Source organism: Neoarius graeffei, chromosome 18, assembly GCF_027579695.1.
Source record: "Neoarius graeffei isolate fNeoGra1 chromosome 18, fNeoGra1.pri, whole genome shotgun sequence".
In the NCBI taxonomy this organism is placed as follows: domain Eukaryota; kingdom Metazoa; phylum Chordata; class Actinopteri; order Siluriformes; family Ariidae; genus Neoarius; species Neoarius graeffei.
Window position 1 is genome coordinate 23,004,898 of NC_083586.1, and position 23,962 is coordinate 23,028,859.

The following is a 23,962-nucleotide window of genomic DNA, read 5'->3' on the forward strand; positions in this document are numbered from 1 at the left end:
CTTCCAGTAGGCATCACAGATCCATAATATTTACCCACAAACGTATTTATTTATTCTGCCCACTGCGCATGCACACTCTGTGTGTGTGTGTGTGTGTGTGTGCAGGGGTTAAATGCAAAGAAGGAATGTGACAATAATAAAGACTTGTTCTTCTTAATTCACCCACAAATGTATTTATTCCACCTGAAAGGTGTACGTCAAACCGGCTACCGGATTTGGGACACTACGACACCCTGAATTATTGAGTATTTGGCTTCAAATTTGAAATTTTTTTTGCAGTGGGCCACAAAGCACCATCTAGTGGGCCCAGTGGTTGAGAACGCATGCCTGTGAATGAGCTGTTGCTATAGAAACAACGATATATTACAATGAGCGCATTAATATAAGCCTGCACTCCTGTCAGAGCTGCTGTTACAGAGAATTAATCAACACCTGATGACCAATCAGAGTCCAGCAGCACTCACCTGAACACGAACGTCCCCTCTGTACCGTGTCCCAACACTTCAGAAGGGCTGAAGGAAATTTTTCCCACTTCCACCACGTTGGGCTGCACATCTGAAATTTTTTGGAAACCGGTTTTTTTAACCCGTCTGGAAATTCTGTTACATGTGCATACTGTGCGGATTTTCACTTTAAATCAATAACGTACTCAGTACTTAAAGCCCAGGAGACGAAGATGTTGAGTTCCTTTTGTCATAACTATAATTCGTCATTTTATTATTTAATAGAGATGTAACTTGTAAGCACTTACTGAAACCTCTCTCAGAAATGATAAAGATGTGGGACTTTAAAAAAACAAAAACAGCACATAGTTCATCCTGCGCTGAGCACAAGTTTCTCACCCTCTGACTCTCTGGACAAGTTGGGCGTGGCTGTAGGGACCGAGTCCTGAGTGCTCGAGTGAGGCTGGGTCTGATTGGACAAGACGGAGCTGCTGTGGTCTGATTGGTTGCCGTTGCTGTAGGTTGACGATGAAGTGATGTCATTTCCTGTAGGCAAAACCTGACTTGTCTGACTGGTGTTATCTATTAAGGGTCTTGAATCCATCGTCTCTTTAGATTTCTGCGTTTTTTTGACCTGCTGGTGACAAACAAGCAGAAACTTGGTAAAAACATTCAAAGGTAAAGGTTGCGTCTGTGTATTTTTGTGTTCCAGAGTTTACTAAGGTTTTATATTTTGGCTGATGATGTAGCTGGATGTGTAACCAGAGTCACAGGCTGGAACGTAATATACTAAAACAACAAAAACAAAAGAACAACACATCAAATTCATAAACGCTCTTACTTGCTTGTAGGTGAGCAAGAATGCTAGCAGTGTGGCCAGCAGCAGTGTCACCAAGAATGAGGTCACAGGGTCAGAGGTCAACAAATCAGGCAACGTAGGGGAAGAACTTTCATGTGTTACTGGAGGCATCTACGCAGAAGATGTAAAATAAGGCTTAATATTCTGTGGAATATTATTGATTATTATACATACAGTGCTGAGCGTAAATGAGTACACCCCCTTTGAAAAGTAACATTTTAAACAATATCTCAATGAACACAAACAATTTCCAAAATGTTGACAAGACAAAGTTTAATATAACATCTGTTTAACTCATAACGTGAAAGTAAGATTAATAATATAACTTAGATTATACATTTTTCAGTTTTACTCAAATTAGGGTGGTGCAAAAATGAGTACACCCCACAACAAAAACTACTACATCTAGTACTTTGTATGGCCTCCATGATTTTTAATGACAGCACCAAGTCTTCTAGGCATGGAATGAACAAGTTGGCGACATTTTGCAACATCAATCTTTTTCCATTCTTCAACAATGACCTCTTTTAGTGACTGGATGCTGGATGGAGAGTGATGCTCAACTTGTCTCTTCAGAATTCCCCAAAGAAAATCATTTCTTTCCACCACAAAGGTGAAGGCTACAAGAAGATCAGCAAAGCTTTACTTATCAGTCAGAATACTGTAGCAAACGTGGTACAAAACTTTAAGAAAGATGGAACTGCAACCATCTCACAGAGACGTCCAGGTCATCCACAAAAGTTAACACCTCGACAGGAGCGTCTTCTGATGAGAAGTGTTGAAGAAAATCAGCATGCAAGTTCACTGCAGTTATCTAAAGAAGTAGAAAGCCAAACTGGGGTGACTATTTCCCGTGACACAATACGGTGTACACTGCAGAGGAATGGCATGCATGGATGCCGTCCACGAAAGAAGCCTCTCCTAAAGCCCAGGCACAAAAAAGCCCGCCTAGAGTTTGCCAGGGCCCATGCTGACAAAGATGAAGACTACTGGGACTCTATACTCTGGAGTGATGAGACCAAGATAAATGTTTTTGGAACTGATGGCTTCAAAACTGTATGGCGTTGCAAAGGTGAGGAATACAAAGAAAAATGCATGGTGCCTACAGTGAAACATGGTGGTGGCAGCGTCCTTATGTGGGGCTGCATGAGTGCTGCTGGTGCCGGGGAACTGCATTTCACTGATGGCATCATGAATTCAGATGTATTGATCTATACTGAAAGAGAAGATGCTACCATCACTCCATGCCCTTGGTCGTCATGCACTTTTCCAACATGACTAAACACGCATCTAAGGCCACTGTTGGATTTCTGAAGAAGAACAGGGTGAAAGTGATTCAGTGGCCAAGTATGTCTCCTGATCTGAACCCAATCAAACACCTTTGGGGAATTCTGAAGAGACAAGTTGAGCATCACTCTCCATCCAGCCACTAAAAGAGGTCATTGTTGAAGAATGGAAAAAGATTGATGTTGCAAAATGTCGCCAACTTGTTCATTCCATGCCTAGAAGACTTGGTGCTGTCATTAAAAATCATGGAGGCCATGCAAAGTACTAGATGTAGTAGTTTTTGTTGTGGGGTGTACTCATTTTTGCACCACCCTAATTTGAGTAAAACTAAAAAATGTGTAATCTAAGTTATATTATTAATCTTACTTTCACGTTATAAGTTAAACAGATGATATTAAACTTTGTCTTGTCAACATTTTGGAAATTGTTTGTGTTCACTGAGATATTGTTTAAAATGTTACTTTTCAAAGAGGGTGTACTCATTTACGCTCAGCACTGTACGTACAGGCCACTTTTTCCATGGAATAGAAACGTATTCCATTCCCTTCTAGTGGGTTTATTGATTGCATGCAATATTGTTATCATATTGCTTATCCTCTGTGTATTACGCCACTCTCCCCAATGGAGAACGAGCGTGCAATATTGTTATAATATTGCATGTTGTTGAGACAACATGACATCACATGCAAAGATCCAATGACAAAACTTTTCTGTTGCGCATGCGCACAATCATTTCTTTGTTGGCCGGGAGAGAGAGAAGACGGGGTTAATTCAGTGCTCCGTTTAAGCACTAAATAAATAAACTGAAACTAAAGACGCAGTGAACACCTGAAAGGCTACCAAAACTTCATTATATATTCTTCACACATATTTACAAGAGAAAAACATACCAACGGACATCGAAAAACTGGAAAAGAGACACGTCAGAGATGTAAAACATCTGCACTAGTGAGTGACTGACAGTTTGTAAACAAACATGGCCGCCAGGTTTGCTTCATTAAATGCTGAAGATTTAAAGAGAAAGATGCGCTGAACACCCAAAAGGCTACAAAAACTTCATTGGATATTTTTCATGCATATTGACAATAGCGGAAATATAAAGTTCTACTTGGAGGTGAGGAAAAGTGACGGAGACTTTTCCAAGAGGACTTCACTCATGGACTTCACTCAGCAAAGCCCTTTTGTTTTGAACAACTGCAATGGAACAATTAACTACGACCAAAAGTAACTGTGAACTTGAACTGTCACCCTGGATATAGCTTGTATATAAGTTGGGTTGTTGTTCAGGCTTTTTGGACTCGTACCTCTTTTATTGTTAGAACTTTGACTTTGTACAGTACATTGGATTGACAGAACATTGAATTACATTCGATCAGAATCAGCATTCAATATTGGTAATATCGGTAGCCCTGTCCTTAACTTTTAGTAAAATCTATAATTGTTCCATTGAGTGTGTATGTATAATAATAATAATAATAATAATAATAATATTGGCTAGCTTTTTTTGTGGTATATCAGATATATTCCATTCAGCTACTCATCTTCAAACATTCAATAGCATGCTGGCTAAATGGAATATATCAAATCAAATCAAATAAAATCAAGTTTATTTGTACAGCGCTTTTAACAATAAACATTGTCGCAAAGCAGCTTTACAGAATTTGAGCGACTTAAAACATGAGCTAATTTTATCCCTAATCTATCCCCAATGAGCAAGCCTGTGGCGACGGTGGCAAGGAAAAACTCCCTCAGACGACATGAGGAAGAAACCTCGAGAGGAACCAGACTCAAAAGGGAACCCAACCTCATTTGGGCAACAACAGACAGCCTGACTATAATATTAACAGTTTTAACTGATATATATATATATATATATATATATATATATATATATATATATATATATATAATATATCTGATATACCACTCAAAGCCAGCCAATATTATTTAATCCTCTGGGGTTGAGAACTTCGCCAGCAAAGCTCAGCAGGTTTAGAATGAGTAGGTCATGTACTGAGATAAATATCTTTGCGAGTTTTTATCATACAAGCATGATAATCATATTGACCAAAACTTTAATACTTTACACTTTCCTATGTGTCCACTGCCAAATAATATTATAGTTTTTAAATTACCTAAATTAGATGAAACATAAAACGTGTCACCTTACTCAGTCACACCGGAGTCGGAGCACTGAGCGCCCACTTACACATTCATAAAAGACTTCACATAGTAACCTCGTGATAATCACTTTCAGTCTTTCGGTTTTGACTGGTTTCTCTTTTGCGATGGGAACGCCCACCGTGAACAGGATAAAATCTGTCAGACAAAGTTCAGGCTATTTGGAGGTAAAACCCGTTGCGAGATGGCACGCAGATTTTATGCGCTTCGGATGATTCAGGACAGCGAATCAATTCATGATTCAGGACAGTGATTCGGTTCAGTCTTGAGAACTGTGACACTGATGATGAACGGAGCCTTTTTTTTTAACTTCGACTCGATCCAGCTAAAGATCAACTCGAGTAAGTGTAAATATTTCTTCTATTTATTATGAGCACATTGGTTGATATGTGTGTGTTGTAGTGCATACACTGGAAAAATGACTGAGCAATTTTTCCAGAGTTAAAAGTATTTTCCTCAAAAATAGCTACTTTTATTCTATTTTGAGTTCAGAGAGTAAAATTTGGCGTTGGAGTGGGAGCAAAATTACAGAGTAATTGTGTAACAGAGTAACAGAGATGGTTGTGGCTCTGAACTGAGTAAAATAGTACAAGAGTTAATTTCAAGACTCACTGAATAGAGTCAAACACCAAAATAAAGTTAAATACCAGATAAATGAAGCTGTTGTAAAAAGCAGTTTTAGAACTGTGTTGGAATGGGTGAAAAAACATGACCTTACCCATTGGGACTTGACCTGATGGGATTAAGAGTTGGTAGTGGGAGGGGTTTTCACTCTTCTCATTGAATGGAATGGAAATTTTTACTCTTCTCATTGAATACCCCTCCCACTGCCAAACCTTTATCCCAAAACAATAGGACATACGTTTTTTGATGGCCAATTAATTGTTCAAATCAATGGAACAGATTCAAGTTTTTGTGCTTGATCCATTCCTAAGACTGAACAGAATGGGGTCTTCCGGTATGGCGATGTGGGGGTGAGACACGTTCTACAGAGCTCCCAGTGAACTTGTGAAATTATACTGTTTTAACATCGCTCTGGTTTTAAATATTTGTTTTTGTGGGATCATACATTGGTGAGACAATGGTTATTGCGTTTTATGTTACCTCTGAAATGAGTGGCAAATCGAAATCTTTGCAACAAACTCCGTCGACACGACAGGCTAGTCTGGCTAGCAAAGTTTCAGCTATGGCAGAGGACAAGGATAGTGGCAAGATGGCAGATATTGTATCAATGCCTCAACTGGTGGCTGAGCTAGCTAAGCGGAGGTCTGTTCTAAAAGAAGACATCTCCACATTGATTCAAGAGTCGCTAAAACCACTCCAGACTGCTGTGGATGCTATACGGGACACAGTAAATTCGTTCCAAGCCAGGCTGACATCAGCGGAAGCTATAGCTGGTGAGAATTTTGAGCGCTTGAACACTGCTGAAGCAACCATTAAAACTTTGAAATTAGCAAATCAGGAATTGTTGGATTGGGTTGACGATCTGGAAAACAGATCACGCAGGTCGAACCTGCGAATTGTGAATATTCCGGAGGGCAGTGAGACTGGCAAAGACCCCGTTAAATTCATGGAAGAGCTACTTATGGAATGTATGGGGTCGAGTGTGTTCACTGCACCGCCAGAACTGGAGAGAGCTCATCGATCCTTGGCTCCTAAACCGGCGCACGGGAGGCCTGCTAGAGCATTTGTGGTGTGCTTTCGTAGTTTTCAACAGAAAGGAGCAGTGCTGCATTGGGCAAGAAACCATGAGGTTAAGTTTCATGATGCTAGCCTTTGATTCTATAACGACCTGAGTGCTACTTTAGCGAAAAAACACAGGGCTTTCAACGGAGTTAAACAAGCGCTGTATGAGAAAGGGGTGAAGTTCCGCCTGGTTTATCCAGCCCGCTTGAGAGTGACTCTGGGAGAAGAGACGCTTACCTTTGAATCACCGGATGAAGCACAGGAATTTTACAACAAACGCATTCGGTCCAATGAGCGAAAGTAGGTGATGGACATTATGCGACCTGGGCTGTACGACAATTAGGTAGCCTACTCTGCTGTTAACTTGTGCTTTACTTAGTTTGTAAAATATATGACACTTTCATAATGATGTACAGTGCCTTGAAAAAGTATTCATACCCCTTGAACTTTTTCACATTTTTCCACCTTACAACCACGAACTTAAAAGTTTTTTATTGAGATTTTATGTGATAGACCAACACAGAGTAGCACATAATTGTGAAGTGAAACGAAAATGATAAATGGTCTTCAAAATTTTAAACAAATAAAAATCTGAAAAATGTGATGTGCATTAGTATTCAGCCCCCCTGCGTCAATACTTTGTAGAGCCACCTTTTGCTGCAATTACAGCTGCAAGTCTTTTGTGGTATGTCTCTACCAGCTTTGCACATCTAGACACTGAAATTTTTGCCCATTCTTCTTTGCAAAATAGCTGAAGCTCAGCCAGATTGGATGGAGAGTGTCTGTGAACAGCAATTTTCAAGTCTTGTCACAGATGCTCAATGGGATTTAGGTCTGGACTTTGACTGGGCCATTCTAGCACATGAATATTCTTTGATCTAAACCATTCCATTGTAGCTCTGGCTGTATGTTTAGGGTCATTGTCTTGCTGGAAGGTGAATCTCCTTCCCAGTCTCAAGTCTTTTGCAGCCTCCAACAGGTTTTCTTCCAGGATTGCCCTGTATTTAGCTCCATCCATCTTCCCATCAACTCCGACCAGCTTCCCTGTCCCTGCTGAAGAAAAGCATCCCCATAGCATGATGCTGCCATCACCATGTTTCACAGTGGGGATGGTGTGTGCAGGGTGATGAGCAGTGTTAGTTTTCCGCCACACACAGCGCTTTGCATTTAGGCCAAAAAGTTCAACTTTGGTCTCATCTGACCAAAGCACCTTCTTCCACATGTTTGCTGTGTCTCCTACATGGCTTCTAGCAAACTGCAAACGGGACTTCTTATGCCTGTCTTTCAACAATGGTTTTCTTCTTGCCACTCTTCCAAAAAGGCCAGATTTGTGGAGTGTACAACTTATAGTTGTCCTGTGCACAGATTCTCCCACCTGAGCTGTGGATTTCTGCAGCTCCTCCAGAGTGATCATGGGCCTCTTGGCTGCTTCTCTGACCAGTGCTCTCCTTGCTCGCTCTGTCAGTTTAGGTGGACGGCCATGTCTTGGTAGGTTTGCAGTTGTGCCATACTTTTTCCATTTTTGAATGATGGATTGAACAGTGCTTCTTGAGATGTTCAGAGCTTGGGATAATTTTTTATAACCTAACCCTGCTTTAAACTTCTCCAGAACTTTATCCCTGACCTGTCTGGTGAGTTCTTTGGTCTTCATGATGCTGTTTGTTCTTCAGTGTTCTCTAACAAACCACTGAGGCCTTCACAGAACAAGTGTATTTATGCTGAGAGTAAATTACACACAGTAGGACTCTATTAACTAATTAGATGACTTCTGAAGGCAATTGATTGCACCGGATTGTATTTAGAGGTATCAGAGGACAGGGGGCTGAATACTAATGCACACCACATTTTTCAGATTTTTATTTGTTTAAAATTTTGAAGACCATTTATCATTTTCATTTCACTTCACAATTATGTGCTACTCTGTGTTGGTCTATCACATAAAATCTCAATAAAAAACTTTTAAGTTAGTGGTTGTAAGGTGGAAAAATGTGAAAAAGTTCAAGGGGTATGAATACTTTTTCAAGGCACTGTAAATTGACACATGGGAGACTTTGTGTAGATAACATGGTTCTTAAAGGATGTTCACCGGTAAGGCATGTTTTAGCAAGCCTGCAGTTTATCTCATTTTGGGATCTAGACATAGGCAGTTCATGTGCTATGGGTTTCAGTTTGTTATAGTTTTGTTGTAAGGGGGGAGGGGGGTTAAGGGTTTGGGGAAGTGCGTCAGGAGTTTTTTTTGTGTGTCAGTTTTGTTGGGTGCATGTAGCCTACCAGTTTTAAGTTTATTATGATTAATAGTAGGCTTAATCAAGACTTGGGTGAAGCTGTCAGATTTATGAGCTGGAATGTCAAGGGGATGAATGGGCCTGTGAAGCGAGCAAGGATATTTGCACATTTAAAATTTTTAAAAGGTGAAATTGTTTTTTTTTGCAAGAGGCTTATTTATTGGTAAAAGATCAGTTCAGATTAAGGAAATCATGGGTAGGTCAATTATTTCATTCAAAATTTGATCATAAGTCTAAGGGAGTGGCTATTCTGATACATAAAAAAGTTCCTTTTAGCCCAACAAAGGTAATAGAAGGTTCAGAGGGACGATATGTTATTGTATTAGGGTCTTTATATTTTAAGCCTGTCATACTGGTGAATGTATACGCTCCTAATTGGGACGATGAGAGATTTATGGAAAGAGTCATTGTATCCATACCAAGTCTCAATTCTCATTCTCTCATTTTCGGTGGAGATCTAAATTGTACAATGATTCCATCTTTTTTTTTTCTCCTCGTGCTTCCACGGAAGGCAGTCGCATTTTCTGCTCTCCCTCTATCTCCTTTTTTCCCCTGCTTGTGCTTCTGTGTCTTGTCTCGTCTGCTGTACTTTTTGAAGAGACTCTCCCTGCATTACTTTCTAAACTAAAAAAAGCATGGAATTGATAAACTGGTCTCTTAACGAAATTGACACAGTTTTCTCGACGGGGGAACTCGTCTGTCCTGCCGGAACGTTTGCGGCTGGTTACACGATGGACGCATGGGAGCGGTGGCGGGTCGTGTGCCTGGCGATTCTTTCTGTGGAGGATATTGAAGATATCTACCTATTCGGAACCATGATTACAGGACTTTTGCTGATTGGAGTAGGCATTGCCTTGGTATATCGAGGAAATCAGACAACGGTGACAGCTGTTAAAGCCCCACAAAGCTGCCCGATATGATTGGAGTGGTGGGCAAAGCTGTTGGCACTCAGACTGTGGACATTCAGAACTTTAACCACAAAATGGTTGTTATCTCGAAGCAGCTTTCAGCTTTGCAAGGAATACATTTTTCGGAGATCAATTTGAATTTGAATAGAATGGACGGAATGGACAGATATGGACGAGCGGTGTGGACGTGCAAAGACTGCATCTGGAAAGACCAAACAATTTATATCTTATCAACATTCGGCTCCCTGAGACAGCACTGGCCTCGGTTCAGGCCGTTGCTGAGGCAACATTTCCCCCTGAAGGTCACTGCCGGGAGACACTCTCGCATTCCCCGCATTCCTTCTCTAACTTTCCATGGTCGCCATTTTTACCCCCAGTGTGACAAGCGGGTGCGTGACCAGCGCCTTCATGGCTGCAGGAGCGGACGGCTACTTGCTTACGCTGGATTACCTCCTCCCCTCCCCTCCCCCCTGCCCCCCTTACCCCCTACCCCTGATTCCCCCCTCAAGTCCCGTGTTTAAAGTGTACTTGTGTTGTTGTGTGCTTATGTGCAAAGGTTTTTTAAATGTTCCCACACTGTACTCTTGACAGGAGCATAGTGGGGGGGTGTTCTTTTTTTCCTTATCTCTCCTCATGTTGTGTTTCCTTTTTATCTTCATCCCTGTCTTCCTGTCCTGTCTACCCTATGTCAATTGTATGTTGTACATGTATGGACAGGTTGACGGCTAATTTCGCTGGTACATGTGACTAGTGACAATAAAGGGCATCATCATCATCATCATCTTTGGATCGTTCCAACCCAAAATCTAATTCTCCTTCTAAAATGGTGAAGAGACTGTCAATGTTTATGGATCAGGTGGGCTGCACTGACCCATGGCGTTTCTCTTTCCCCTTGAGCAAGACCTATTCTTATTTCTCCCATGTACACCATACATATAGTAGAATTGACTATTTTTTCATTGATAGTGCACTGCTATCTTTGGTTAAAAAATTGAATATTCATCTATAATTGAATCTGACCATGCCCCGGTACTTTTAGACCTCTCTTTGTCACACAAGGGAAAGGAGTACATTCCTTGGAGATTGGTCACTTCTTTATTAAAAGATAAGGGATTTTGCCAAATTATTTCATCTGCCATTGATGATTTTCTTAAATTTAATAGAGGCGATGGTGTGTCTCCTACTATTCTGTGGGAGACGCTTATTACAGGGAATATTATCTCATATAAATCCATGGTAAATAAAAGTAATCGTGTAGAGCAAGAAAGATTGATCACAGCTATACAGGTGATAGATAGCCAATATTCAATCTCCCCATGCCCAGAACTTTATAAAGAAAAAGTGGAACTTCAGGCTAAGTATGAGTTATTGATGTCGGAAAAAACTGAAAAGATGTTGCTGAAATCACGGGGCATTATGTATGAACATGGGGAAAAGTCAGGTCGTCTTTTAGCCCACCAGTTAAAAAGCAGATCATCTGAGCAGCATATTTCATGTATTAGGAAAGAGAATGGGGAACTCACAGTTGATCCTGTAGAAATTAATGATACATTTCAGGCATTCTATTCAAAGCTGTATTCATCTGAAGCTCCCATAGACAATATAGTTATGGATAATTTTTTCAGCAATCTGGATATGCCTAAAATTATTGCAGTCAGTGGAGCAGAATTAGAATTTCCAATCACGCATACTGAAATTGCAGATGCAATTAGGACCATGCAAAATGGTAAGGCACCGGGCCCTGATGGGTACCCAGTTGAATTTTTCAAGAAATTTTCTGAGCAATTAATTCCACTTTTACTTGACATGTTTAGAGAATCAAAAGCTAATGGTACCTTGCCCAGGACATTGAGTGAAGCTTCCATAATTCTATTGTTAAAACCAGGGAAGAACAGAGAGGAATGTGGGTCTTATCGCCCGATTTCCCTCCTCAATTGTGATGTCAAGATATTGGAAAAAGCACTTGCACGCCGTTTAGAGAAAGTTATGCCAGAGGTGATTTCCCCTGATCAAACAGGGTTTATGACAGGTCGTCGCTCTTTGTCTAATGTGCGTCGCCTTATAAATGTTTTATACTCACCAGCATCTACTGTGGTGGCTGAAGTGGTCATTTCCTTGGACGCTGAAAAAGCGTTTGATAGGGTAGAGTGGAGGTTTTTTTTGAGTGTTTGAGTAGATTTGGTTTTGGCCCCAATTTTAGATCATGGATTGAGCTTTTATATTTTAGCCCAAAAGCATCAGTAGTCACTAATAGGAACCATTCTAATTTTTTTTTCCTTGACGAGGGGAACACGTCAGGGATCGCCAATAAGTCCACTTCTGTTTGCTTTGGTTATTGAAGCTCTTTCTATTGTGCTTAAGTCAAAGACAGAAATATGTGGAATTCATAGATGGGGTTTGACTCATAAGTTATCCTTGTATGCAGACGACTTATTATTATACATATCTGACCCTATACATTGTATTCCCCATGTTTTGAATATATTGCGAACATTTAGTGTTTTTTCTGGTTATAAATTGAACCTAACTAAAAGTGAGTGCTTCCCAATAAATGGCTTGGCCCAGTCTCTTCAGGACTCAGATTGACCCTTCTGTATGTCCAGAGATGGGTTTAAGTATTTAGGTATTCATTTAAGTCGTACCTTCCCTGAGCTATACCATAAAAACGTTACTCCATTAGTAGATAGGTTAAAGTCTGATTTCCAGAGATGGAATGCCATTAATTTGTCGTTGGTTGATAGGATTAACTGTATTAAAATGAATGTTCTCCCTAGATTTCTTTATCTTTTTCAGTGTCTTCCAATTTATTTGCCCAAATCATTTTTTCTGTCTATGGATAGGCATATAACATCTTTTATTTGGGCTGGTAAAGCGCCTAGAATTCAAAAGAGATTTCTTCAAAGACATTGCTCTGATGGAGGCTTGGGTTTGTCAAACTTACAATTTTACTATTGGGCAGCAAACTGCCAGAAAAATACTTTATTGGTGCCAGTCATCAGATATGGGCTGGTGTGAGTCTGAAAATAATTCTTGCCTTTCAACTTCGCTCCCAGCCTTAGTGACTTCTAAAATCCCTCTGGCTAGTTCAACATTGTGGCAGCGGGGGCATGGTCAAGCGCCGGTCTGTGACAGGAGGGCGGAGTCAGGGAAGGTAAGTGGCAGAATCACTACACCTGACGGCAATTAACCTGTGTTTGTGTGTGTCTTCCCAGTGACCGTGCCCTACTTAGGGAGAGAGAGCGAGAGCAGAGGAGCTGATCCCCGAACTAGACGCCGGTTGTGTGTGTGTCTGTGTGGTTTCAAATTGTTCACTGAAAAGTGTGGCAATAAAGCCCTATTTTGAACCTGATCTCTGTCCTGCCGTCCTCTGTGCTCCACCCAAGCATACTGAACCGCTACAGTGGTGCCAAAACCCGGGAAATTGGAGCGCAGCAGCTGATCAGCCCCATGGAGTCCTCCCCGTTCGCCAACCTGGTCCACGCCCTTGCCACAGCCCAGCAAAGCCAGCACCAGGTGCTAGTCGCCCTCCGAAAAGAACAAGAACAGCGCTTCGAGGCCCTGGTGCTGGCCCAGCAAGAAGATCGAGAGGCGTTCCGGCACCTCCTCACATCGGCGGGGTCCACCAGCGCTCCCACCGTGGGCCCGTCCCCCCTCACCCTAACCAAGATGGGTCCGCAGGACGACCCCGAGGCATTTATCACGCTCTTCGAGCAAGTAGCAGAGGCCTCGAGGTGGCCGATGGAGCAGCGCACGACGCGCCTCCTCCCCCTGCAAACGGGAGACGCGCAGCTGGCCGCGCTACAGCTCCCCACCGACCGCCGGCTGGCCTACGCGGACCTCCGCCGGGCCGTCCTCCAGCGTGTGGGGCGCACCCTGGAGCAGCAGCGCCAGTGCTTCCGCACTTTGTGCTTGGAGAAAGTCGGCCGGCCGTTCGCGTTTGGCCAGCAACTCCGGGACGCCTGCTGGCAGTGGCTGAGGGCCGACAACTGCGACGCCGAGGGGATCGTCGACCAGGTGGTGCTGGAGCAGTTCATCGCGTGCTTGCCAACAGGAACTGCGGAGTGGGTCCAGTGCCACCGCCCGGCATCACTGGATCGGGCCATCGGGCTGGCGGAGGACCATTTGGCGGCTGTTCCGGCAGCAGGACAGCAGACAGCCTCTTCTCTTCTCTCCTCTTCTCTCTCTCTCTCTCTCTCCCTCCTCCTGTGTCCCGTCCTCGCCCCATTCCCCCATCGCGGAGGCGTGGGCCGGCACCACCCCAGCCGGCCCGCCGCACCCGCGGTGCCCTCCCGTTTCTCCCTTCTGTGTCTGTCTCTCCCCCCCCCCCAGGTGAGTGAGCCCCAGAACACCGGTGCAGAGAGGAAGCCCGGGCCGGTTTGCTGGCGCTGCGGGGAACCGGGACACCTCCAACAGCAGTGCACGGCAATGGAGGTGGGCGCGGTGGTTCGGATCCCCGACGCGCCAGAAGCTGCCCTCGATCGGGCCGGAGCGCATGGCATACCGGTGAGTATTCAAGGGGATACATATCAGGCGTTGGTGGATTCTGGTTGTAATCAGACCTCAATTCACCAAAGCCTGGTGCAAAACAAGGCATTGGGGGGAGCACAGGGGGTGAAGGTGTTGTGTGTGCACGGGGACATTCCCAGCTACCCTTTGGTGTCGGTCCACATTTTTTTCCAAGGGGAAAAATTTATAGTGAAGGCGGCGGTTAATCCTCACCTTACCCACTCCTTAATTTTGGGGACTGATTGGCCGGGATTTCGGGATTTAATGACACACTTAGTAAAGAGTGGGTCCTGCCATTTAACAGGGGGAGGTCCCGGTGTCGCTTTGGCGGGAGCAGCTGTCGCAGAGCCGTCTACGTCATCTCCGCGTCAGAGTGAGGAGCCACCGGCCCCTCCTCTCTCTGTTGGGGAATCCCTTGCAGATTTCCCATTAGAGCAGTCGCGAGACGAGACTCTGCGGCATGCGTTTGACCAAGTGAGAGTAATCAATGGTCAAACGCTCCAGCTGAGCGCCACCCCGTCCTTCCCCTACTTCGCGATTATGAAGGATAGGTTATACCGAGTGACGCAGGACACTCAAACTAAAGAGCGAGTCACGCAACTTTTAATTCCGAAGAGCCGCCGGGAATTGGTATTCCAGGCGGCTCACTTTAATCCCATGGCTGGACACTTAGGGCAGGATAAGACACTAGCCCGAATAATGGCCCAATTCTATTTGCCGGGGATTCGTGGCGATGTTCGTAGGTGGTGTACGGCGTGCCGCGAATGCCAGTTAGTAAATCCAGCGGCCATTCCAAAAGCGCCTTTGCGCCCTCTACCATTAATCGAGACCCCATTCGAAAGAATTGGGATGGATCTCGTCGGGCCATTAGATCGGTCAGCACGAGGGTACCGCTTTATATTAGTTCTGGTGGACTATGCAACGCGATACCCGGAAGCAGTGCCCCTGCGCAATATCTCAGCACGCAGTATTGCGGAGGCGCTGTTCCGCGTTATCTCCTGAGTTGGAATCCCGAAAGAGATTCTGACTGATCAAGGCACCACGTTTATGTCACGGACACTGTGCGAACTGTATGGGTTATTGGGGATTAAGCCGATCCGCACCAGCGTGTATCACCCACAAACGGACGGTTTAGTGGAACGGTTCAATCGCACCCTCAAGAATATCATTAAAAAATTCGTAAGTGAGGACGCACGTAATTGGGATAAGTGGCTCGAGCCCTTGTTGTTTTCAGTGCGAGAGGTCCCCCAAGCCTTCACGGGGTTCTCCCCGTTCGAATTATTATATGGGCGTAAGCTGCGCGGCATCCTAGACGTGCTGCGGGAAAATTGGGAGGAGGGACCGTCACAAAGTAAAAACGAAATTCAATACGTTATGGACCTGCGTGCAAAACTCCACACGCTCACCCACCTAACCCAGGAGAATTTGCGGCAGGCCCAAGAACGGCAAGCCCGCCTGTACAACAAGGGTACGCGCCTTAGGGAGTTCACACCGGGAGATAAGGTACTCGTACTGTTGCCCACATCGAGCTCCAAATTGATCGCCAAGTGGCAAGGACCCTTTGAGGTCACATGGCGAGTCGGGGACGTCAACTACGAGGTGAGGCGAACGGACAGGGGTGGGGTGCTACAGATTTACCACCTCAATCTGCTTAAACTCTGGAATGAGGAGGTCCCCATGGCATTGGTGTCGGTGGTTCCGGAGAAGGCGGAGCTGGGGCCGGAGGTTCAAAAAGGGGCATTGGCATCACGTACCTCTCCGGTCCCCTGTGGAGACCACCTCTCCGCGACCCAACTTACGGAGGTCGCCCAGTTGCAGACTGAGTTTTCGGACATGTTCTCGCCCCTGCCCGGTCGCACCGACCTCACAGAGCACCACATTGAGACGCCCCCAGGGGTGGTAGTGCGTAGCCGCCCTTACAGGCTACCCGAACACAAAAAAAAGTGGTTCGGGAAGAACTCGAGGCCATGCTTGAAATGGGCATCGTCGAGGAGTCCTACAGTGACTGGAGCAGCCCGGTGGTCTTGGTACCCAAGGCCGACGGGTCGGTCCGGTTCTGTGTGGACTATAGAAAAGTCAACGCGGTGTCTAAATTTGACGCATACCCAATGCCTTGTATTGATGAGTTGCTCGATCGACACTGCTCGCTTTTATTCGACACTGGATTTGACGAAGGGATATTGGCAGATCCCCTTGACTCCACTATCCTGAGAAAAAACGGCCTTTTCTACACCGTTTGGTTTACACCAATTCGTCACACTTCCGTTTGGGCTGTTTGGGGCGCCCGCTACATTTCAGCGGCTGATGGACAGAGTCCTCCGCCCCCACGCCACTTATGCGGCTGCTTACCTAGATGATATCATCGTCTATAGTAATGACTGGCCGAGGCACCTCGAACATCTGAGGGCCGTCCTTAGGTCGCTGAGGCGAGCAGGGCTCACAGCCAACCCAAAGAAGTGTGCGATTGGGCGGGTGGAAGTACGGTATCTGGGCTTCCACTTGGGCAATGGGCAGGTGCGTCCCCAAATTAATAAGACGGCAGCAATTGCGGCCTGCCCGAGGCCCAAGACCAAAAAGGGGGTGAGACAGTTCCTGGGGCTGGCTGGCTATTACCGTAGGTTTATACCTAATTATTCGGACATCACCAGCCCGCTGACTGATCTCACTAAAAAGGGGGCACCAGATCCGGTCCAGTGGACGGAGCAATGCCAGCGGGCTTTTTCTGAGGTAAAGGCTGCACTGTGTGGGGGGCCACTTTTACACTCCCCTGACTTTTCTCTCCCCTTTGTGTTGCAGACCGATGCGTCAGACAGAGGGCCGGGGGCGGTTTTGTCCCAGGAGGTGGAGGGGGAGGACTGCCCCGTCCTGTACATCAGTAGGAAGCTGTCGGTGCATGAGGGGCGCTACAGCACCATAGAAAAAGAGTGTCTGGCGATCAAGTGGGCGGTCCTCGCCCTCCGTTACTACCTGCTGGGGCGCCCTTTCACCCTCTGTTCGGACCACGTGCCCCTCCAGTGGCTCCACCGCATGAAAGATGCCAACGCGCGGATCACCCGTTGGTATCTGGCACTCCAACCCTTCAATTTTAAGGTGGTCCACAGGCCGGGGGCGCAGATGGTCGTGGCAGACTTCCTCTCCCGTCATGGGGGGGGGGGGGGGGGGGGGGGAGTCGGCTGCAGGCCGAACAGCCGCCCGGCCTGAGTTGGGCGGTGGGGGTATGTGGCAGCGAGGGCGTGGTCAAGCGCCGGTCTGTGACAGGAGGGCGGAGTCAGGGAAGGTAAGTGGCAGAATCACTACACCTGACGGCAATTAACCTGTGTTTGTGTGTGTCTTCCCAGTGACCGCGCCCTACTTAGGGAGGGAGAGCGAGAGCAGAGGAGCTGATCCCCGAACTAGACGCCGGTTGTGTGTGCGTCTGTGTGGTTTCAAATTGTTCACTGAAAAGTGTGGCAATAAAACCCTATTTTGAACCTGATCTCTGTCCTGCCGTCCTCTGCGCTCCACCCACGCATACTGAACCGCTACAAACATATACTTCAAATCCAACGGTTATTAATACCTTGCGTATTTGGCAACAATTTAGAAAACATATGGATCTACCTAATTTCTCCATTCAAGCCCCAATTTGTCATAATCACTCATTTATTCCAGTTAGAATAGATGCCATTTTCTTGAAATGGAGTAGACAAGGCCTTGCCAGATTTAAAGATTTTTATAAGGAAAGTGTATTTGCAAGTTTCAATGATGTGTGAAAGATTTAATCTCCCCTGCTCAAATCATTTTAGATATCTACAGATTCGCCAATTTATTCGTAGTAATATGACTGATTTTCCAAATGAACCAGATCCATCTGTTTTGGAGGATATTTTGGATGTGTCTTCTAATTTAAAGGGGCTTATTTCTAGAATCTATAACATCATCACTTCCCATGGTGATAATACCCTGGATAAGATTAGAGCAAAGTGGGATGATGAACTTGGAGAGGCAATACCAGATAGTGTATGGGAGGAAGCCGTACTGTATATAGGGTCAATGGGACAACATCCTGTGCTCGTTTAATCCAGTTTAAAGTTTTACACAGGATGCATTTTTCTAAAGTTAAATTGGCAAAAATATTTTCAGGCATGGATGAACATTGTAGTAGATGTCATAGGGCACCAGCAATGTTGACTCACATGTTTTGGTCATGCCCAAGTTTGGATTAATTTTGGTCAGGGGTCTACAAAACGATATCTGAAATTATAGAAATAGAATATGAGCCCAATATGTACACCTCAATTTTTGGAACTGTATCAGGTGACCCTGTGAAGTTTTCTGGGTACAAAGATGTATTAGCCTTTTCAACTTTGATTGCCAGGCGACAAATTCTTTTACATTGGAAATCCCCATACTCACCAAAAGTATCTGTATGGCTGACTGATCTTATGATGTACAACCCCAATTCCAAAAAAGTTGGGACAAAGTACAAATTGTAAATAAAAACGGAATGCAATAACTTACAAATCTCCAAAACTGATATTGTATTCACAATAGAACATAGACAACATATCAAATGTCGAAAGTGAGACATTTTGAAATTTCATGCCAAATATTGGCTCATTTGAAATTTCATGACAGCAACACATCTCAAAAAAGTTGGGACAGGGGCAATAAGAGGCTGGAAAAGTTAAAGGTACAAAAAAGGAACAGCTGGAGGACCAAATTGCAACTCATTAGGTCAACTGGCAATAGGTCATTAACATGACTGGGTATAAAAAGAGCATCTTGGAGTGGCAGCGGCTCTCAGAAGTAAAGATGGGAAGAGGATCACCAATCCCCCCAATTCTGCGCCGACAAATAGTGGAGCAATATCAGAAAGGAGTTCGACAGTGTAAAATTGCAAAGAGTTTGAACATATCATCTTCTACAGTGCATAATATCATCAAAAGATTCAGAGAATCTGGAAGAATCTCTGTGCGTAAGGGTCAAGGCCGGAAAACCATACTGAGTACCCGTGATCTTCGGGCCCTTAGACGGCACTGCATCACATACAGGCATGCTTCTGTATTGGAGATCACAAAATGGGCTCAGGAATATTTCCAGAGAACATTATCTGTGAACACAATTCACCGTGCCATCCGCCGTTGCCAGCTAAAACTCTATAGTTCAAAGAAGAAGCCGTATCTAAACATGATCCAGAAGCGCAAACGTCTTCTCTGGGCCAAGGCTCATTTAAAATGGACTGTGGCAAAGTGGAAAACTGTTCTGTGGTCAGACGAATCAAAATTTGAAGTTCTTTATGGAAATCAGGGACGCCGTGTCATTCGGACTAAAGAGGAGAAGGACGACCCAAGTTTTTATCAGCGCTCAGTTCAGATGCTCGCATCTCTGATGGTATGGCGTTGCATTAGTGCGTGTGGCATGGGCAGCTTACACATCTGGAAAGACACCATCAATGCTGAAAGGTATATCCAGGTTCTAGAGCAACATATGCTCCCATCCAGACGACGTCTCTTTCAGGGAAGACCTTGCATTTTCCAACATGACAATGCCAAACCACATACTGCATCAATTACAGCATCATGGCTGCGTAGAAGAAGGGTCCGGGTACTGAACTGGCCAGCCTGCAGTCCAGATCTTTCACCCATAGAAAACATTTGGCACATCATAAAACGGAAGATACGACAAAAAAGGCCTAAGACAGTTGAGCAACTAGAATCCTACATTAGACAAGAATGGGTTAACATTCCTATCCCTAAACTTGAGCAACTTGTCTCCTCAGTCCCCAGACGTTTACAGACTGTTGTAAAGAGAAAAGGGGATGTCTCACAGTGGTAAACATGGCCTTGTCCCAACTTTTTTGAGATGTGTTGTTGTCATGAAATTTAAAATCACCTAATTTTTCTCTTTAAATGATACATTTTCTCAGTTTAAACATTTGATAAGTCATCTATGTTCTATTCTGAATAAAATATGGAATTTTGAAACTTCCACATCATTGCATTCCGTTTTTATTTACAATTTGTACTTTGTCCCAACTTTTTTGGAATCGGGGTTGTATCTGAAATTAGAAAAGATTAAGTATGCACTTAGAGGGTCTGATGACCTTTTTTCTGGTATCTGGAACCCTTTAATAGCATATTTTGAAAAACTCAAGACCCTTCCTGAGTCTCTGTAATGACATGAAAGCACCAAGATAGTCTGATGGCATAGGCCTAAAGAAGTCTGCAATATTGTTTTATGTACCACTGGTATGGTTTGGTATTACTGGATAATGGATATATGTTTTTTGTTTTTTTTTTGTATAAGAATTGCACAAGTGATTTAATGTCTTTTGTTTGATTGGTGACATACTAAGACGCACAGGTTTTGATGGGGGTGGAAGGGTGGGCAGGGGGTTGTAGATTGGAAATGTAAGAGAAAAATGAATGTCTTTCATCTAAGCTTGTAACTTTGTTGTCTTTCATTGATAAAAAGAGTTAAAAAAAAAAAGACTGAACAGAATCACCTCAAGTGATCAAAACGGTTCGTCACAACGGGTAAGCTCATGGTTTTTTTCACACATTCCAACACCATTCTAAAACTGCTTTTTACAACATCTTCATTTATCTGTTATTTTTAAAAAAAGTACAATCATGACATACATACTACACAGATATTATTGTGGCTGAACTTGTGCTGAATACAAAAAAAGTCATATGACTTTGAAAATACTGCTTAGATTTGTTGAAATTGACAACAAAATCAGAGCATGCCAAAATCATTAGAGCACCAGAAAATACCCTCAGACCCCAGAGGGTTAATTAATATATATATATATATATTGTGTGTGTGTGTAAAAAGTCGTGTAATTAACTTACTGGGCGGGCTCCGGGTCGATATGCGGAGGAGGAGCCTCGAGGAGGGATGATGTCCCCGGAGTGTTGCAGGTTCTCTGGGAATCCTCTCAGCATAGTGGTGTGGGCCAAAGGGGGAATTTCATGATGGCCTACACACACAGACACAATTAATCACCGATGAAATAAATTACTTTTACAGCAAATCAAAGATCATTACAGAAGAATAACGTCAAGATTATGATAGTTAATAAATCATGTTCTCGTACTGATACACTTTGGAGACATTTATACAAAAAAAACAACACTAAGCGCTAACAATCTGTAGCGTTTGCCTTTTTGATTTTTAATGAACTCCTTTGAGGAGGATCGAGATGTTGTGAACCTAAGGAGTGATGCCACTCTGGGATTAACGTAATGCTCCCAAAAGGAGGAACACATTTGAGTGGAGAAGTCAGACCAAATGACCTCTGTGAAAGCTACAAAGGGACTATCGGTGCGTTCCGTTTGTACTGGAAAGTCAGGATTTGTGAGTTCCCGGTTTGGAAATGTCAACTGGAACGCCCCCTTAAGTTGGATTTCCGACTCGGAAAGTCGGAGAAACCTCACCAACCCTGACTTTAAAATCCAAGATGGCTGCTCCACACATGGACAGGAGTGAAAGCTGTAGCAAACTACTGTTTATTAACACTTCGATCTTATTTGTGTCTCATTAAATCAGTTGTACGCACAGTACTGTGGACATGCTGCTACAGTGTTTGTACTACCGCATTATTATTGTCAGCAACTGGTCTTGGACTGGTTTTCTGACTTGTTGTACTGGAACACAGTCAACTCGGGTGTGACATCATTCCCAGCTCCAACTTCCAAGGTAAAATGGAACGCAGTATAAATGTTCTGGTCCAGATTAGGGTTACCCAAACCCACCCCTGAATCCAGGCCTGATTTTCACACAACCAGAACTTGTGAGAATCAGCAGCTCCAAGTCTGAGGCCATGGTGTGTGATACTCTCTTCAGGTGGCAGGAGAAATGACGCCCCTAGTGGAGGAGTTTGGGTCTCTTGGGACTCTCTGAGAAGGCACCTTACAGCAATGCCCATTGGTCGAGCTGTATCAGACACGCCCCTCTATTCAGAGACGCCGCTGGAGAGATTATATCTCACAGTCAGCTTGGGAACATCTAAGGAGGAGCTGGAATCTGTGGCAGAAGATGGAAAAGTCTGCAGTGACCTTCTCAACCTGCTGCCACTGCAACACACAGCAGGAAAAGCAGGAGGGAAATAAATGCAAGAGGAAAACTGAACTTGTGCAACCACTAGAGGAAATGCCATGCAATGCACTGACTTTGTAACAGTTCTGTTCGTTTCAGCTGTTTGCTCCACGTTAATAGTGGAAATGGGAATAAATACATAAACAAAATTAGAAAATTGACAAAACTGTTGGGAAAATAAGGGGAAAAGTGGTTCATTTGATCATCAGAGACACCGTCCAGAACAAAGGCAGAATATAAACTGCCCTGTGATGTATACAACCAGCCAATAAGTAAGGAATGAACCACTAGGGGGCGTGCTCTTACTGGAACATAATCCACGACAGGTGGCTGTGAAGTGAGCTGAGACAAAGTGGAGTTACTGTCACCACCCCGAGGGTGAACAGCACAAAGTGTTTTATTCCTCATATACTACAGCAGTTTGGCAATTACAATTTTTTTTATTTATCCATTTTTAGCTACATTTAATGTTCAGAAAACAAGTCAGTTCCTGTCGTCACTTACGGCAGCTACAGTGCCTTGAAAAAGTATTCATACCCCTTGAACTTTTTCACATTTTTCCACCTTACAACCACGAACTTAAAAGTTTTTTATTGAGATTTTATGTGATAGACCAACACAGAGTAGCACATAATTGTGAAGTGAAACGAAAATGATAAATGGTCTTCAAAATTTTAAACAAATAAAAATCTGAAAAATGTGATGTGTATTAGTATTTAGCCCCCCTGCGTCAATACTTTGCAGAGCCACCTTTTGCTGCAATTCCAGCTGCAAGTCGTTTGTGGTATGTCTCTACCAGCTTTGCACATCTAGACACTGAAATTTTTGTCCATTCTTCTTTGCAAAATAGCTCAAGCTCAGCCAGATTGGATGGAGAGCGTCTGTGAACAGCAATTTTCAAGTCTTGCCACAGATGCTCAATGGGATTTAGGTCTGGACTTTGACTGGGCCATTCTAACACATGAATATTCTTTGATCTAAACCATTCCATTGTAGCTCTGGCTGTATGTTTAGGGTCATTGTCTTGCTGGAAGGTGAATCTCCTTCCCAGTCTCAAGTCTTTTGCAGCCTCCAACAGGTTTTCTTCCAGGATTCTTCCTGTATTTAGCTCCATCCATCTTCCCATCAACTCTGACCAGCTTCCCTGTCCCTGCTGAAGAAAAGCATCCCCATAGCATGATGCTACCACCACCATGTTTCACAGTGGTGATGGTGTGTGCAGGGTGATGAGCAGTCTTAGTTTTCCGCCACGCATAGCGCTTTGCATTTAGGCCAAAAAGTTCAACTTTGGTCTCATCTGACCAAAGCACCTTCTTCCACATGTTTGCTGTGTCCCCTACATGGCTTCTTATGCCTGTCTTTCAACAATGGCTTTCTTCTTGCCACTCTTCCAAAAAGGCCAGATTTGTGGAGTGTACGACTTATAGTTGTCCTGCGCACAGATTCTCCCACCTGAGCTGTGGATTTCTGCAGCTCCTCCAGAGTGATCATGGGCCTCTTGGCTGCTTCTCTGACCAGTGCTCTCCTTGCTCGCTCTGTCAGTTTAGGTGGACACCCATGTCTTGGTAGGTTTGCAGTCGTGCCATACTTTTTCCATTTTTGAATGATGGATTGAACAGTGCTTCTTGAGATGTTCAGAGCTTGGGATATTTTTTTATAACCTAACCCTGCTTTAAACTTCTCCAGAACTTTATCCCTGACCTGTCTGGTGAGTTCTTTGGT

At 44.1% G+C, this 23,962-nt stretch overlaps 1 protein-coding gene across 3 annotated transcripts in view; it reads right to left on the reverse strand.

Moving 5' to 3' along the window:
* Nucleotides 1–23,962, reverse strand: part of ern2 (endoplasmic reticulum to nucleus signaling 2) — a 109,447-nt gene that overhangs the window by 27,657 nt on the left and 57,828 nt on the right. For 2 of the 3 annotated variants that reach the window (XM_060898563.1, XM_060898565.1), the window contains exons 11-14: nucleotides 20,995–21,122; nucleotides 1,285–1,413; nucleotides 843–1,080; nucleotides 465–555 (exon numbers count right to left, since the gene is read on the reverse strand). In XM_060898563.1, coding sequence (XP_060754546.1) covers nucleotides 465–555; nucleotides 843–1,080; nucleotides 1,285–1,413; nucleotides 20,995–21,122 — 586 coding nt within the window. The remainder of the gene's footprint in view (nucleotides 1–464; nucleotides 556–842; nucleotides 1,081–1,284; nucleotides 1,414–20,994; nucleotides 21,123–23,962) is intronic. The other variant, XM_060898564.1, reaches the window with a different exon arrangement.